The 16,503-nt window shown below is 45.8% G+C and overlaps 6 protein-coding genes across 6 annotated transcripts; 3 read left to right on the plus strand and 3 right to left on the minus strand.

The window, feature by feature from the left end:
• Window positions 1–111: 111 nt before the first annotated feature.
• Window positions 112–1,167, plus strand: N7458_004600 (MBL fold metallo-hydrolase; the record flags this gene model as incomplete). Its single annotated transcript, XM_056907982.1, has 1 exon — window positions 112–1,167. The coding sequence occupies one exon, from the start codon at window positions 112–114 to the stop codon at window positions 1,165–1,167; it is 1,056 nt and encodes a 351-aa protein (XP_056766600.1).
• Window positions 1,168–2,805: 1,638 nt separating this feature from the next.
• Window positions 2,806–3,195, plus strand: N7458_004601 (uncharacterized protein; the record flags this gene model as incomplete). The annotated part of the gene is made up of 1 exon (XM_056907983.1): window positions 2,806–3,195. One exon carries the CDS (start codon window positions 2,806–2,808, stop codon window positions 3,193–3,195), a length of 390 nt encoding a protein of 129 aa, XP_056766601.1.
• Window positions 3,196–4,511: 1,316 nt separating this feature from the next.
• N7458_004602 (uncharacterized protein) lies at window positions 4,512–4,775 on the minus strand (the record flags this gene model as incomplete). The annotated part of the gene is made up of 1 exon (XM_056907984.1): window positions 4,512–4,775. One exon carries the CDS (start codon window positions 4,773–4,775, stop codon window positions 4,512–4,514), a length of 264 nt encoding a protein of 87 aa, XP_056766602.1.
• A 5,150-nt stretch (window positions 4,776–9,925) lies between these two features.
• N7458_004603 (uncharacterized protein) lies at window positions 9,926–10,344 on the minus strand (the record flags this gene model as incomplete). Its single annotated transcript, XM_056907985.1, has 2 exons — window positions 9,926–10,139; window positions 10,301–10,344. 2 exons carry the CDS (start codon window positions 10,342–10,344, stop codon window positions 9,926–9,928), a joined length of 258 nt encoding a protein of 85 aa, XP_056766603.1.
• A 1,046-nt stretch (window positions 10,345–11,390) lies between these two features.
• Window positions 11,391–12,692, plus strand: N7458_004604 (uncharacterized protein; the record flags this gene model as incomplete). Its single annotated transcript, XM_056907986.1, has 3 exons — window positions 11,391–11,642; window positions 11,702–11,857; window positions 11,907–12,692. 3 exons carry the CDS (start codon window positions 11,391–11,393, stop codon window positions 12,690–12,692), a joined length of 1,194 nt encoding a protein of 397 aa, XP_056766604.1.
• A 3,272-nt stretch (window positions 12,693–15,964) lies between these two features.
• Window positions 15,965–16,279, minus strand: N7458_004605 (uncharacterized protein; the record flags this gene model as incomplete). The annotated part of the gene is made up of 1 exon (XM_056907987.1): window positions 15,965–16,279. The coding sequence occupies one exon, from the start codon at window positions 16,277–16,279 to the stop codon at window positions 15,965–15,967; it is 315 nt and encodes a 104-aa protein (XP_056766605.1).
• Between the last annotated feature and the right edge of the window lie 224 nt (window positions 16,280–16,503).

Consider the following 16,503-nt stretch of genomic DNA (forward strand, 5'->3'; position numbering starts at 1 on the left):
AGAGGTACTCAACATGGTTCATGTACAACTTGCGCATCTTTCCACTTCTACCTCATAGCCAACCACTATTTCAATTGTATTCATCTCTGAGTCGCCTGATTAAGATTCAGTATGATATTTTCCATTCTCACCGCCTTGTTGCTCCTCGGTTATTGTGCTCTCCTTACTGCCTCTTACTGCATTGAAGAGTTAGGACTGAGTACGAATTTCGCTCCCCTAAGCGACGGGGCCGCTGGAGTCCCTCTTAATGCTGACGGGTATGCGATCGTGCCTTTTGGAGGAGGTGCTTATATGGTCACTGAGGGTATCTACCAGTCTCTCATCCTCGTCTCGACGGAGGGTGTTATCCTGGTTGACAGCCCTCCCACGATTGGCCACAAGCTCCAGTGGGCTATAGGCAACATCACGGACCTTCCTGTAAAGTACTTTATCTACTCACATGAGCATGCCGATCACACTGGCGGAGCATTTCTCTTTATGTCCCATCCAGATGTGATAACCGTCGCCCACGAAAATACTGCGTATGTGCTCTCGTACAGGAAGGACCCCAACCGCCCAGTCCCGCAGATCACATTTTGGGATGACTATACAGTTCGACTGGGAAATCAGACGCTGCAGCTTTCCTGGAAGGGGCCAAGTCACACTCCAGGGAATATTTTTATCTATGCTTCAGCTCAGAGGGTACTTATGCTTGTCGACACCGTCTTCCCTGGATGGGTACCATTCAACGACTTTGCCGAATCGTCCTTCATTCCAGGTTGGTTTGAGGCACACGACTACTTGCTTGAATACGATTTCGACCACTATCTCGGTGGGCATCTGGGCCATCCAGGGACGCGGCAGGATGTTCAGCTCCAGCGGGATTATATCCACGACGTCTACAATAATTGTGTGGCGGCTATAAATGCGAGCGCGACAAATAATACTGTAGTAGGCGAACAGAATCTTGCGGCAAAGGTCTTTGCGAATAATCCGGGAAATTTCTGGGCCATGTTTAGAGTATACACAGACTCAGTGAGTGATTTATGTTATAATATGACAAGCAAAAAGTGGTTAGGAAGGCTTTCCGGGCAGGACGTGTACGGGTTTAGCCATGCGACTACGATGGTGGAGTCGTTGAGAATTGATTGGGATATCTTGGGCCCTTTTGCAGTTGCACCAAATTAGGGAACCCGTTGTCTTCGCCTACATGTGATCCAGCCAATACAGCTCTCTCTACTTTCAATAAATCCTGCTCATACATGTATGCTCATGGACTAGTTCTATACCATTAAATGCCCATAGAAGGACTCATTCGCCTTTTTATGGCTCTTATAGTGCCGGAATAATGAGTTTAGTTCATAAACGCAAAGAGCTAAGCAACTAAGTGGAAGAAACTGAGAGGAGATGGAGGCAGAAATATCGTAGAACACCGAAATATATTCAAAATATTAGCAGCTGGTCTAACCCATAAGAAGGAAATAGGAATGATGTACTGAAGATTACCTACGCGCGGCAGCTGTCGTCGGTGAATATAACCGGACACGACCGCGAGAAGAACACCGATAATATCCGGAAAATAAAGAATATCTGACCATGTAATAACTCCAAATACCGAAAATAAACAATATGGCTACCAATAAGGTAGGTTAAATTATATCATAACTATGATGTGGGAGGTTGGCAGATCTTGATTTGTAATCCGGCCACGCTTCTGGAAACCTAGGGAGGTTAGAAGGAATTCCTACTTTTGCATTTCGGCTTCACTTAGTTTCAGATCGTGGTCTCAATCGTAGGATCACTCATCCATTCACAAATCCATCTATCAATCCAACGCTTATTGTCAATGCTCCTAGTAGATCGCAGTGTACGATATTCCCATACTACACGTGCCTGTGAAAGTGGAACAGAGATCTACAAGTGAGTACCCGAGAATTTTATGCCTTCATCTGGCCGGGTCCTGTTCCCCCTCTGCTAGTATCAATTTGCAGGCTTCGATATAGTTCTGTCTAACAAAACTAGCAGGCACCAAGGAAAAAAAGGCCTATAGCGAATCTAAGCTTTTGAGCACAAGATGCCTTATCCATACTCTTCTGGGCCGCGTCCCCAACAGCTATCTGGAGGCCCTTCGCAAAAGACAAAGCACCACGGAGATTCACTCTCTAACAATCTCCAACATGAATTTCCGCTGCTTGTATGATTCCATTATTCAGCCGCAACTTATGTGTTGACGTCCACTTCTTAATGTGCAGCTGCAAGTGAAGTGCTGACTAGCTGTTAGGAACCATATAATCAGAAACGCAATTTCTCACATACGTCAACAGACCAGATCGCACTTTTGTCAAAACCGCTTTCACAGCCAGATTCGCTCCTAGAGAGCCCAGTTTTCCAGATTGAGCATGGGACTCTACCAAACTCGTCGACTCCAGGTATTGGCAATGATCTTCTCACCGGGGCAAGCAACAAGAAGAGTACCAGTGAGGACAAAGAGGACATGATGTTAGCGCAAAGAAGGCGCAGGGCACAGAGTAGAGCAGCGTGAGTAAATAACCAGATTATGCTGCGTGATAGAGCACAGGAAAATCCCCCTGTACACATTGCATTTCGCCCGTAGGGTGTGTACCTGTTTCACAGCTAATATATGCGGCACATCCGTGCTGGTTTGGCAGTCAAAAAGCATATCGCGAACGAAAGGTGCATCATGTGCACGACCTAGAACAGAGGGTCTCTCTTCTCAAAGAAGAGTCTAGTACCTTGCAAGCCGATAACAAGCTTCTTAAACTGGAGCTAGCGACACTTACAACCGAAATTGGAATCCTCCACACAATGTCAAGTCCATTTGGCCAAAATCAAAATACTCATAAATCACCTACCGAGCTAGCTGCTGCTGTGGCCATGAGAGATATGCTAGCGAGCACCCACATTTCTTTAGAGTCTCATCATGTGACCTCAAGTTTCCCTCATCGCCACATAGTTGATGATCATCGCCGCACGGTTGATGAAAAGACGGGAGAGAAACTGCTTAGTCCCAATGCAGCATGGGATTTCATTCAGTCGCATGAATTCTTCAAGAAAGGATTGGTGGATATTGCCGTTGTTAGAAATTATTTGCAAGGTCACGCTCAATGTGACGGGCAGGGACCAGCCTTCCCTGAAAGTGTCGTCCGGAAAGCTGTCGAGGAGAGCGTCTCTGACGGCAGTGGGGGATTGATTTAGTGTTTTCAGGACCCTATATACCATACAACCTTGAGAATTTTACAGCTCCCAGTTGGGTATGGGAGTGTGGGGGGTCTGAGAATACCATGACACTAGGTTTTATTCGTACTATAAAGACGACATACTCTACGTTGCATTCTTTCAATCGGGTTCAATAGTTTCATATTGCGTCTTTAAAGAAATTACGTTCAATCTGTAGAATTGAAGGGGACATTGGCCTCGACAACTGAAGGGCGATCTATGGGGTGATGAACTGAGTGTAACTTCAGAGAATCCTAGCTTCCAACTGCGAACTGTTTCAAAAAAGTGACTGCTCATCGTCAATGATCAGCCGGCACTGCATCGGCTAACAGGCTGCATGGCATTCAGGAGGCAAGTACAGTCCAAAATAAACTTCGCTATATAATTAGGATATTGCTAATGACACTCCAAAAACGACTGTTGCACGCCTCGCTAAACCTAATCGGGAACCCCCTTGCCCCACCCTCAAAAGTAACACTCGACATCTGCATAAACACTACCAAGCCCTTATGTATGCATATTCCTATACATAAGCGCTTCTCGCGGTTGCCCACGATGTCAACCGCTACCTACTCACGTGACCTACATGACAATCAACAAAATTACATAATCTTATAATCAAAACAAACAGCATACCAACCACCCCTTACATTCGCCATCCCCTTACACCATAGCTATCATATCTACCCTCTCATCACGAAGGCCTTACAGCTGTCCAAATCGCTCAAATCTGCAGAGTTTTTGAAAGAGACACGATTTCCTAATTCAGAAGCTAATCTACTACATATAGGCTAAATCTCTCCACGCCCTCCACGCCCTGCACGCCCTACACGCCCTACACGGGCTATACGCTTCGCCACGATCTCAAATCCAGAGAGATCTCGCTTGGTTGACTAGGATAATTAGGTGTCAACATGAGTGGGTGTATAAGTGCATAAGCCCACGAGAGCTATCGAATTTGACAGAATGCGACGGAACGTACACGTGACGACGATCTTCAACGATTGATATTAACAGATTGCATACATGACGAAAGAGCTTCAACACTCTATATTTCTCCTGATTTCTATGAGATTCTATTCTGACGCATTGCCTCGATTTCATGAATTTATAAATACTGCCTGTTTTCCTATAGCTAGTCGAATCAAGTTTAATCATTGTGATGAAGTTAGAGCATTCTTCTATCATAAGTTAGCTTCCGATTCTTTGCCGAATCGTATACTGATTTGATCGATCGTGCACATTTGCTTGCTTGTGCACGCCGAAGGATTTATGCCGACCCCGTAAATCCGATATTAGGTTACTTTCTTAGTAGCTGCTTTCTTGGTGGTTGCTTTCTTAGTGGTTGCTTTCTTGGTAGTTGCTTTCTTGGTGGTTGCTTTCTTGGTAGTTGCTTTCTTAGTGGTAGCTTTCTTGGTGGTGGCTTTCTTGGTAGTGGCTTTCTTGGTACTAGCTGCAGTGGCATCAGCTACTACCTCGGGGTCCTTTCGAGCGTATTTAGCTCGCCCACGGGGGCGCCCAGCTACAGTCGCGATAGCTAGATCCTCAATTTGAAGCATCTTCTCTATATAAAGTAACTAGTAATCATCTTCAAGCGAAGTGCGTAACCACCACTACGCGTAGAATTGATCCCTTGCAAGAGGTTGATGGCCTTCTTCCGCTACCAAGATCTTATAGATACATAGTAATCCAAGTGCCTGCCGATAGTAGTAGGTGCAATCTACTACCTTTAGCTTACCCTCTTGGTAATCATCTAGTTACCTAGCTACTCGGAGTAGGGCATACAGAGCTATCCAGCTAATCACCGACTAAAATAATAGCTTCATCAGGCAATCTAGCAGCTTCTAGCGATCTTCCTCAATCGATTAGTTAATAGCAATATAACGAGTAGCCACCGCGGTTCGGATCGCCTGTATAACAGTCAATAAATCGCTAGTTAACCACCTAATAAATCGCTTAAGGTAGGCATAGGCACCCTCTACACTCGAAGAGGAAGTCTCCCCGAAATAGAGGGTTTAATTAGTATAGCAGCGAAGGAAGCGTTGCTTTATGCTATCTCTCATCCATTAGTCGTTGATATATTAAACTACTTCTATAAAGACCTTGTGTTCGAATTCCTTCTTAAAGCTTTGCCAAGAAGCCTCTATCTCAGCTATCGTAGGTACGAAGATGACTTGATTGAAAAGGCTTTTCGCGGAACTCCAGCGCGAGTTTATTTTATCTCGGATATCACCCTCCTCCTCAAGATAGACTAGTAGATACTACGCAATCATTAGCCTTAATCGCTTTTCAATATTCTTTTAAATATACCACACACATAATAGAGAGATTATAGTAGGAAAGATAGTAGCTAGAGCAGCTAGTAAACTCTCTATATCGTCGGAAAAGATAGTAGTAGTGTCAGCCTATATATGTGTGTGTATGGCTATGTGAGGTTGGTTGACCAGCGGCCCGCCAGCCAACGGCCCGGACCGGACCATCGTTTTTCCCGCAGAAGGACCCCTCTGCATATACCTCTTCAACAGAGAGTTTTACCATGGCTAATTAGCTACCAATCGACCACGGATTCTAACATCCAGCTCCTTCCTAATCTGTCAATTGGTCAGATCATCGATATATGATCGAATCATCGATTAGATCATTGATTTGGCCTATTTCCTGCTGCCTAAACTGTCCCAACCGTGTACTTAAACACCCGTTCGCTCGCTAGTTTAGCAGTTCAGATTCAATGCACTTTTCAGTCTATCCTATTGATCTCGTTTGACCGTCATACCTAGAGAAGATCTTATGAACCCAAGGACCATCCGTCTTATCTTGGTCCTATTCGCTAGAAGAACTTCTATCTTGACTGGCCATCCTAACGTCCTATGTGGATCCTTTTTCATCGGATACACTAGGATCTGTTAAGTAGGAAGAGGTATTAAACGCGTATATAGGAGATCTCGCAGGGTCTCCAAAACCTACTAGTAGGCAGTCTCTTTTTTATAAGAGACGAAAGCGTATACAATATAGAAGGTTTTGCTATTCGCCGATCTTCCAACAATATCTACTATAGGCATTTTGTAGCAATTCGTCTTGTATATAGCATTAATCTAAAGCAAACTAGGATATCTAGCTAGAAGATCAAGGCCCGAATAAGATACACAAAAACATACTAAACCCGGTAGGAACCCCCATCCTCCTTCTTCCAATAGATCTCCCAGTCCGGTAGACCCATTAGAAGAGCCGAAGTAGGTAAGCGGCCCTTAAGAAATTGCTTCCGGGCGCGGAGACGGAGGTTCCGGATATCTCTTGCGTTAAGGCGAATCTAGGCTTTGTATAGGTCCTCAATATCAGCCCTAGGCTTACTATAAGCTCCCTCATTACGTAAAATATTAATAATCTCTAGGTTCGTATAGCGAAGCATAAATAGTTGAAGTACCTGCTCTTTGCGATCTGCTAGCTAGCGGCGACGGTATATTAGATATATAGCTAGTTCGGATACAATATAGCCACTATAAGAGCCCTCCTTGACGGTAAAGAGCTATCCCCCTCTAACCCTCGCTATATAGGCAGAGAATCGGCAGCCACAACGGCGAGAGGGCCTATCGCGAGAGGGTTAATTAGGGCGTTTAGGGCGTCTCCGGGGCTAACCGCTACGATCGTAGTGTAGCTATACTAAGTAGCCGTTTGAATTCTTGACAGTAATAGCGTAGCCCTACTAGGCGGCGAATTCGTTAAGGATAGCCCTAGCTTCCTAGCTAGAATCGACCTGAATTAGCCAGTTATTCAGAGGAGGTAGAAGGGCCATCTTGAATAGAAAACGTAGCTATTTCGAAATCTCTGCATATTTGATAGATTTAGATAGGCGTAGGTAGTAATAAGAGAGCCATAGTGATAGGGGTAGAGGGTTTAGTATACGAAGGGGGTTTAGTATATAGTTTGTTTTGAAAACAAAGATTATAAAATCATTTGCATGCAACGGTCACGTGAGTAGGTAGCGGTTGACGTCGTGGGCAACCGCGAGAAGCGCTTATGTATAGGAATATGCATACATAAGGGCTTGGTAGTGTTTATGCAGATGTCGAGTGTTACTTTTGAGGGTGGGGCAAGGGGGTTCCCGATTAGGTTTAGCGAGGCGTGCAACAGTCGTTTTTGGAGTGTCATTAGCAACATCCTATAATTAGACGCTACCAGCCTGCTGTGCAGTAGAATTTCATACCACAGACCCCGAGAAACACCTTTCGTTTCCGCTGGCAACTTGAGCGGAGTCTTCATAGGTGGGGTCTGGGCCATATTCCTTTGAATCCCTAGAGTCATCATTCCTACTATCTTCCGTCTTATGAGCTTGATGGTTGAAAGGATTGGGAATCGTGCATTCCTCTCTTGCAATAGTGGTTACCCCACCTATCCTATCTCTACTGTAGCCTTTATTCTGCTGACTGATAGTGGGTTGAGGAGGCAAAACTGGCTGTAAATTATAAGAGAGTGAAAGCGATTGCGACTTTTCTGTGACCTGGTCGGAAGGCTAAGGTTCATTCCTACTAGTGAAATTCCGTATAACTAGAATTCTCGGATTAATAATACTGAGGCCCGGAGAGGTTAATCGTGAGCTGAGAGATAATGTTTTTCGGGAGAAACAAGACGCTACTGACGCGGTTCCGCTGGTTGTTAATATTTAGTCGGTTTTCCTTGAATATTTGTATTCTTCTAGATACTCTATAATAAACGTATTAACCGATAGAGTAGGAACGAAAGTATTGTATAAAAGTTGATCCTTATGTTCTAGGCGCGCGGAGTTACTCGAACACCCTACAGTATCGAATATAGAATCCAGAAGAGTTCTACTACAGATTCCGCTGACAGGATAGAGCAACATAAATTGTCCAGCTCTCCCAGGCCCTTCTTTTAAAAAGGATTAGAAAATATAAGGAAGTATGGATAGAAAATTTCTGGTGACGGCTAAATGGTTACGATCGTGCAGTCACCAACCAGTTGCGGGGCCGCAACTTACAGATAGGCGACCGAGAGCCAATCGGTCCAAATCAATGAGAAGCCGGAAGGCTGCTCTCGTTCTACAGAGTCCTCTGCCACTGCCACCTCCACAGGGTCATCTACAACCTCAGGGACAAGCAATGTGTCGACCGGTACGGGGACAGCCTCACCCACTCCGTCCACTAACACAGCTTCCGGGCTTACTGCACTGGAATGGCCTTTATTTTTCCTTTCCTGTGGACTTTTTTTTGTTTAGGAAATGTGTTAAGATAGGATAACGAAGCACTTTTTGCTGGGATATTGGCGTATACAGCCTTCCATGTTTAGCCTTTAGAAGATACCGAGAAACGAGCGTTTTTCTGCCTATATCAACGCCTAGCTCTAGCCTTCTATAGATAGTTTCAGAATCATCTATAGTATCATTTGACCACGCCTCTTCCTCGTGTTTTTCGCAGTCTTATTAGCTAGAGATCACTAGTTTCATCAGCTATGTTTTGACATGAACCATTTCTGTAGACACGATCATATCAGGCTTTAATAGCAGAGAGTCTCGGGAACATTCTTTAAAGTAGCGTCCAAATACTCCATTAGGTATGCCTCGTAGAACACGCCCTCCCCTGTAATGAGAGTAGCCAGAGAGTCTCTACTCTCATCTATCATTAGCTTCACCCCCAGTGCTAATGTCAAGAGCTTCGGTAATAGCATCTGGTTCAAATATATAAAGGCCCGTCAATGATACTCCATCCTATCTGAATCACTTCTAATGCAGATATTCTAGGGCTTTGTCAGAGTTGTCAGCTCAATACAAACCCCATAGGATACCGTGAGAAAATCCTGGCACCAAATCTGCAGATTATCACATTTCCACAAATTGATGAACAATATATAAGATATGACTTTGAAATTCATGTGAATAGGAAATATTGGAGTATCGGATAGCAGAACTTGTCAATTTGTTGACAATAAATATGCAGTGTAGCAATCGTTGAGAGGGTGGTAGCTGCCTATACGGGCCCTCCCACCACCAAGTCCGTCGTATCCTATTAAGAGTGAGAATGAAAAATAAGAGGTACGGATTAAGTTCGTGCATAAACTCCGCCGAGGTAAGATAAATAGGAACGATAGGCTGCGCCCCTGTTGAACAGAGGCTCTAATTACTAAATAGCCTAATAAGCTTAACTAAGAAGTAGTGCAGATAGTAAGGCTTAGCTAAATTTTGACTAAATCTGGAAGGAGTCGGTGCACGAGACATATTTATTTACATTCGCGCTTATTATAGGTCCCTGTGTGCTCCAAACAGAAACTTAGTTTAGTTATTTAGGCCTAAGAATAGGAACGTAGATCGATCTACGTTAGTCTTGGTGAAAGACTCGGTTCTGTCTCCTGCGCTATCCACTCTATCCGAATCCGGATACGATGTCCAATCCACAATTTACGCCCCCAGCCACTACAGACACACGGAGAAATCTGTATAACTCACAAATTTCCCGATGAATGAGCTGATCGGCAGTTCGTACCTGACCTATTCAACATGCACATCTCTCGATCCAGTGATTACCGTGTTACCATGCAGTACAGTATTCTCACAGTCTGACATGTTCTCAAGATCTTAGTGCTGACTACAGGGGGTAATCACGGCTAATTCCAGATATTTGCTAGGCTTTCCACAGGGCTTACAGGGCTCCAGGGTAGACATTTAATCGCGGGCATCATCAGTCCCCAAATTCCTGGTTGGTTATTCATCCGTCAGACTCAGCTCTGAAGGTTCATCATCATCCTTTACGTTGGTGAATTTAGTGAAAATGGCCTTTCCAGTGTAGCGCACCCACAATGAGAACGAGAAGCGGTGTGCGCGGGCCGACGGTAGGCCGAATAGCACAGATACTAAACTAACCCAGACAGGCGTCTCCTCCGTTCCACCATTTCTGATATTGCAGGTCTTGAAGAATCTATTTGATTGACTAAGAACATCACTTGTCCTTGTTCTCTTTCAATCGATTTTTCACAACTCGCGAGTCAGCACAGCGTAGATCTCGGAGGCAAAATCGATCGATGTCTTCAGTGGTGTAGGCTATGCGTGGTGTAAGTTTGCTGAATTTTGCTCACATACGCGATCAAACCTATACTGGTGTAGTTCTGCGGTGACCGAACCATGGTTGTTTCCAATCTGGAGTCCATGGTTTGTCCCAGTATAAGTAGTCGATGTCATAATCAGTCACACGGAGTGCCGTAGTTTGTGCCCAAGGGAGTTGCGGTCACTCAGCCGTTTGAGGGTCTCAGCTGAATTATAGGGATATCTGTCGGAACAATAGATAATAATATAGACTAAGAATGTCGCCCATGGAGCATTTTTGCTCTAGCCGTAGTGTGCCCCATATTTGAACGATTGAATCCTTGCAGCTTCATTGCCAGGTGACTCGATGGCACTATACACAATACATTTCCACGCATCCCTCCTTGACGTCCATTGGGGCTGATTCCTCGTTTACGACGTTTCAGACCACTCACAGCCCACCATTTAACTAGTGCCCGAAATGCTGACCTCATATCGATGACTTCCCCGCCCACCAGATTCTTGGCACCCCCTGAAACAGCCATCATAAGCCAGAGGCTTGAATTGACACAGTATGTGCCAAGTGTTCTTGAAAGGCATCACAGAATCACCATCATGAGTGCCGACGGGATACCGCAGTTGTCTACTCGTCAAAGGCAGTGGGCTCCCAAGGCCAGGTCTGGGTGTATTACCTGCAAGTAAGATACCCTTTTCAAACACTGGAAGTCTCCACTGACTTTTCTGTAGAATCCGCAGAGTCAAATGCGACGAAGAAAAGCCTCATTGTCGGCGATGTCTCTCGACAGGTCGCAGATGTGACGGTTATGTTACCCCTTTCAGATCATGCTACGGCAATAATTCGTATCCACTGCGACATCTTAAAGTCAGTACCAGTTCGGGTAAATAGGTTGTCAATAATATACTCAAAACTGGATAGAGCAGTCTGGTTGGTCCTGGACGGTCATCTCCATGCTTTGAAGTCCCTCCTATGGGCAAAGTAACCGTCCCAATTACCCAACTTTCTGAGCTAGTCGATGGATTTCCGTTACTGTCTGAACAACATTCTTCCATCCCATACTCCTTGGCCGAGTCGTGGAATAACCACGTCATGCCATTTCTCATGAATAAGTTCAGGCCCTCGTTTGAAATGGCGAGAAGCACCTACAGTACTGTCCTCGATAGCCTTTCTAAGGCGGAGAAAGGCTCTGCACTGTATCAAGCCTGTATAGCCGTTGGATCCGCTTATATGGTTAACATCATCCGGTCTCCCAAAACGACCGTGGATCGAGCCAAAGCCTACGGGAATGCGCTTACCGTCATCTATTCAGCCATAATGGATCCCCAACAATGCAAAACTGACGACACATTATTAGCCGTTTGGCTGTTGGGCCTTTACGAGGTAATATTGGATGAACGTAGCCATTGTATAGTATCGACACTGCTGACACTTACTCTTAGCTCTTGTTAGGCGTACAAAATGGTGCTGACCCTGTCGCGACTCCTGGGTGGCATTCCCATAACCAGGCACTGACAGAGTTGATTCGCCTGCGAGGCTCAGAGCAGTTTACTACTCGAAGTGGGCGGAATCTGTTTGCCGTTATCTTTAATAATGTGGTTAGTTAAACACCATATGTTGTCAATATCTCTAACAGCAAGATACCAGGAAACTAGAGCACTCATGTCCGGTCAGGAATGTAAAGAGGCACTGGCATGGATTCTTCAGTTCCATAAATATTGCGAGCCTTCGGAATATCCAGTACTTCGGGCGTGTATTTTCTCGCACCACTGCGCTCGCATCTGCGGCCACATTCGTGCCCTAGTCGATGCAGGGGACCTTGAAGAGGTGCTGTCCAGCTCTCCATCGATCCTCCAAGACGTGGATGAAGTGGAGCGAGCAACTCACCCTTTGTCCCATGAGGAGGTGATAACGGACTACGTGGTAGAACCCCCAATGACACCGTACACTCCTCCGAAGCACGCGTATCCGAGCTACGTCGGTGTCCACGTCCTCCAAAGCAACTTCCGCATGCGTCTCTCATATGCCGTCTTTGGATTCCTGGACAATGCGTGCAGAGCACCGAGTTGTACACCTCAGCAGAAAATGGTTTTTTCACGGTATCGGCGTCGCTGTATCGAAGAGATTCAGGCTCTTTCGGACAAAGTCTCACGTATCTCGGCTGTTTTACCTGATATTCAGTCTTGCGAACCCGTGAATCAAGGAAAAGACGCAACGGATGGACTTGGTCACAATGAGCCTCAGGTCGGAGAGTCACCAGATGCAATAAAAGCCCGGTCGAAAGAGCCACACGAACGGTCCACTCGAGCAGTTGAGGTCTGTCTAGATTTTCAACGACCAGTTGATGGGAAATTCACTCTGCTATTCAATCACACAAACTCCGGAATGTCGGTTGTCCGGTTCAGATTTGGGGATGAGACACGGGCACGCTAGAGGAGGCAAAGGCTTACCCACAATCGAAGCACTCTGCATAAAGATGAAAAATATATCACTGCACTGATAATGCTTAATGTCATAGTAGTTGAGGATACAAGGATCAGGACGATGATATTGAGATACTTGCCGCGAGGATTGATCATTAGTGAATTGTATATGGAATCGACTGTGGTGGGGAGACCCTAGCTTTGTCCCCCAGGGGAACGATTTACTATGTAGAGTGTTGAAAGCGTAGTTGATTGACTTGTTCTTAGGGGCAGCATCTGAAGCTATCCAAGGAGAGGCCATGTATCGTTACACAAGAAGCAATGTTGGGGAGCCTCTGACAGTAGCGGAGACATCAGCTACAGAACCTGCTGAACAGTTACGTTCTATACTGATCATTATACACAATATTACCGATGTCTTCGCCAATCAGCGGCCTAGTTCCTGCGTCTACCTCCTGGTCTGAAGATTCGCGGTAGTAAGAAGCTAGGGCCGAGCGTCAAAACCTCCGAAAACCCCTCTGAAGGCAAAGGCACGAAGCTCCTCGAGATAATTTTTATTGAGGAGGTGCAACCTTGGTCGGCGGGAGATTGGTCGTTGAGTTGTGATGGCCGAGGAGGATATGGCGGTGGTTCAACGGTTCACCATCTCACCACAACCGCTCACCACATCACCGTATCCATCACTCGCATCTAAATCACGTTGGATGCGAACAGGCTCTTCCGCTACAGACACCCTCACATTGATTACGATTCACTTCACCCTGTGGAAATGATCAGTAACCTCGCCATCTCGGAACCGCAAAGCTTTTAGGGATACTAATAAAGCTTCAACTCAATTAGATTTGTAAACTAAAACCATTATACCGCTTTCATTAAAGATTACTGGTCATTGTAACGATAGGGGATCATGAGGGGCAAACACCCTCAAGAGTATGCGACCACAGGACGTTAAAACCACAGGAATGAACTTCCTCAGGGACAACTTGATACCGTACTAAAAGGCAAATTCCCTCAAGGGATTTCTACCACAAGGGTGGAATCCCACATGGGCGCACGACCCTGGGCTAGGGCCGTCCCTGTGGGTGGCGTGTCCCTGAGGAATAGTTATCCCACGGTCATATGCTCCACAAGTTCCCACATCCTTGGGCGGGGAATCCCCTGAGGATATTTGCCCTCGAGTATCAAGCCACCTTAAGGTACGTTGGACTTGTGTATTATTCGTCACAGGGACGACATATCAAGTAGATTTTTAAATGAAGGACCGCTGATGGTGCAGCTAAAAATTTCGGTCCATCAGAGTAAACACACCCAGAAATCGCTCCCGCGCCACGTCTACATCGTCGACATTCCGCTTGCAAAGCTAACATCAGTACGTGCTGTTCACAGTTCCCACATTCCTCAAGCAATGGCGTTTCGATATATAAGTCGAGAAGATCTTTGACAAATTCGGGTACGCTTTTGAGGGTATACGACACGGCCGGGAATTACGTTAGTCTTTGCAGTTAGTCATCATACAATCATTCCAAGTGACCTCAAGGGAAAATAAAATAACGTACCAGACCTATCTAGGTAGTTAGGTGTCTTGTGAGGAATAGGATCTTTGCACGAGGCAAACTAAAGTGCCATCGCCCACAGAATCTGCAATGATCATTGGCTAAAAATTGCCAAGGGGGCCGACGTAGATGTCTGACACGGTATTCATAGGTACAACGCCTGCATGATCCTGGACGTATAGAATGTAGCATCCCCACAGATAATCACTCTCACCTTAAAGGACATCCATTCTACACCATCAATTAAAGTCTGTGGTTTGATTATACCAGCTGCATTATATGCCTCATATTTTAATATTAACTGTATGTAAAGTCCTCGAATTTTAAGCGCAGCATGACCATTTCTCTGCGACTTCATCCCTAAAATCTAGCCTATCGAAGAACACAAATATTACCGTTGCTGATATGGCCGAAACTGCGACAAGGACACTGGAGTACGCATCTTTAGTGACTAGTGTTTCCAAGCAGAGAAATACTCAGAGACATACCTCATGGCAATCTGAAACCTCCATAGGAATAATAACTTCTCGCAAGAGCTCACGTACTTTTGGGGGTCCCCAAGTGCACCATATGAACCCTGAATCAATAAGAACATCGATGGTGAACCATACGGCACATTGTCCGAGTCCTGCCAGAGCTCATCATTCTGACAAGAATTCAGGGGCCGAGGCAAATATCTGGATTCAAAGTAGACCGGAGGAATAAAAGTCGCTGCGATAATAGATTTGGCAACCGCGACTATAAACCACCAGGGTCGTTTAGTTCGCCAGTACCAGTGGTGAGGTATCCATGTGAGGAGTATCCATCCGAGAGCTATAGCTACCTTTCAGACGAAATCCTAAGTATCCAAATATCATATAAAACGAGGGATTGAAATAAGAAGGTCTGCCCAAACAGAAATACATACTGGTATAAAAGGTGTGTTCGTCCCAGCTCTGATCCATGGACTGTATGGAGGTTGAAGAACACGCGGTGTATTATAAACCTTTATTCGGAACTCGCACAACAGGCCCGCTAGAATAACCAAGGGAGGGATATAGAGGTAGAACCAGATATTAACGAATTCATAATACACGAGCGACCTGAGGAACTGGCCCTTCTTGGTGATCTGGGTGTCATTCATAGTCTCCGTGAGGGCGTGAAATCAATTTTGTTTCTGAGATAGTTGTGGCATAGGCACTGTTCTAGCCACTGGTGTTCGAAGAAAGGAAGAATTTGCTGGAACCAGCGCGCTCAAATGCTTCACTGGAGTGGCTATGTTCCCCGCTAAGCCACGTATCCTCGTATCCTGAATTAGCAAACCTTATGATCTAAATGAACACGAGGGTTTGTCACGGACTCTGTAACGAGAAACAACATCGTATTGTGATTTTGTTGATCGAACTGCGGCGGGAATGACAGCTCCTAGAAACAGGTTGCCAGAGAGGCTTCGCGGCCTACTTCCAAGGTCCTCAGCCGTCCTCTATCCAGGTACCTAGAGGGACTCTATGCATGACCTTCCACCTCCAGGCCTTCCTACCCGCTTCTTGGATCCAAATTCGAATACTGTACGTTGTATTTATACTCTTCTGAGGAATGAAGCTATTTCTAGTGCGAGTGAAGTTGAAGCGTCGTCCCTGTTTCCTAGATACGGATATATATCAGCAGCTACTAGGGTTGCTCCGCACTGCTGAGATCGAGCAGTTTCCATGGAAACGCCGAGCGCCAGCCTTGATTGCCAGCGGCCCAGTCACAGATCGACCCACACAACTCGTTCGAAACCGTAGTCAAGGACACTATCCCAGTCGGATTCACGTAGTACTGTCGTTTGAAAATGTGCGGTTGGCCCGCCTTCGCGGTATTCGACTAGAAAGCTCCCGTAGTTCGGATCCGCATTCAACATCACCTGGATGAAGTCGCCATAGTCGGAAACGGGGTTAGAGCCCAGCCGCTCCACGATGACGATGTTACACGATAGGTTCATGTCCGCGAGCAAGTCATGGAGCTGTTCCTCAGACGGATCGTCTAGAACGCGGACACCGTCGGTTGCACGAATTTTAAACATGGCCAGGGCTGTGACACAATGATGGCTAGACGACGATGATGATAGAAAGGGAAACACCTAGCGGAGACAAGATCTCGGTGTAGAGGGACAGAGAAAAAAAGGAGGCAAGGTGAGTAAGAGTAGCGTAATTCCCGGCCACCCCAACCTCCTTAACCAAACATATGTCAGCAGGGACCTAGGATCTTAGAGTGGCCATGCCTACTGTCAGGGGATGTTCGTGCGGG

This window comes from Penicillium daleae, assembly GCF_028827525.1.
Source record: "Penicillium daleae strain IBT 16125 chromosome Unknown utg000005l_segment0_segment0, whole genome shotgun sequence".
NCBI classification, from domain to species: domain Eukaryota; kingdom Fungi; phylum Ascomycota; class Eurotiomycetes; order Eurotiales; family Aspergillaceae; genus Penicillium; species Penicillium daleae.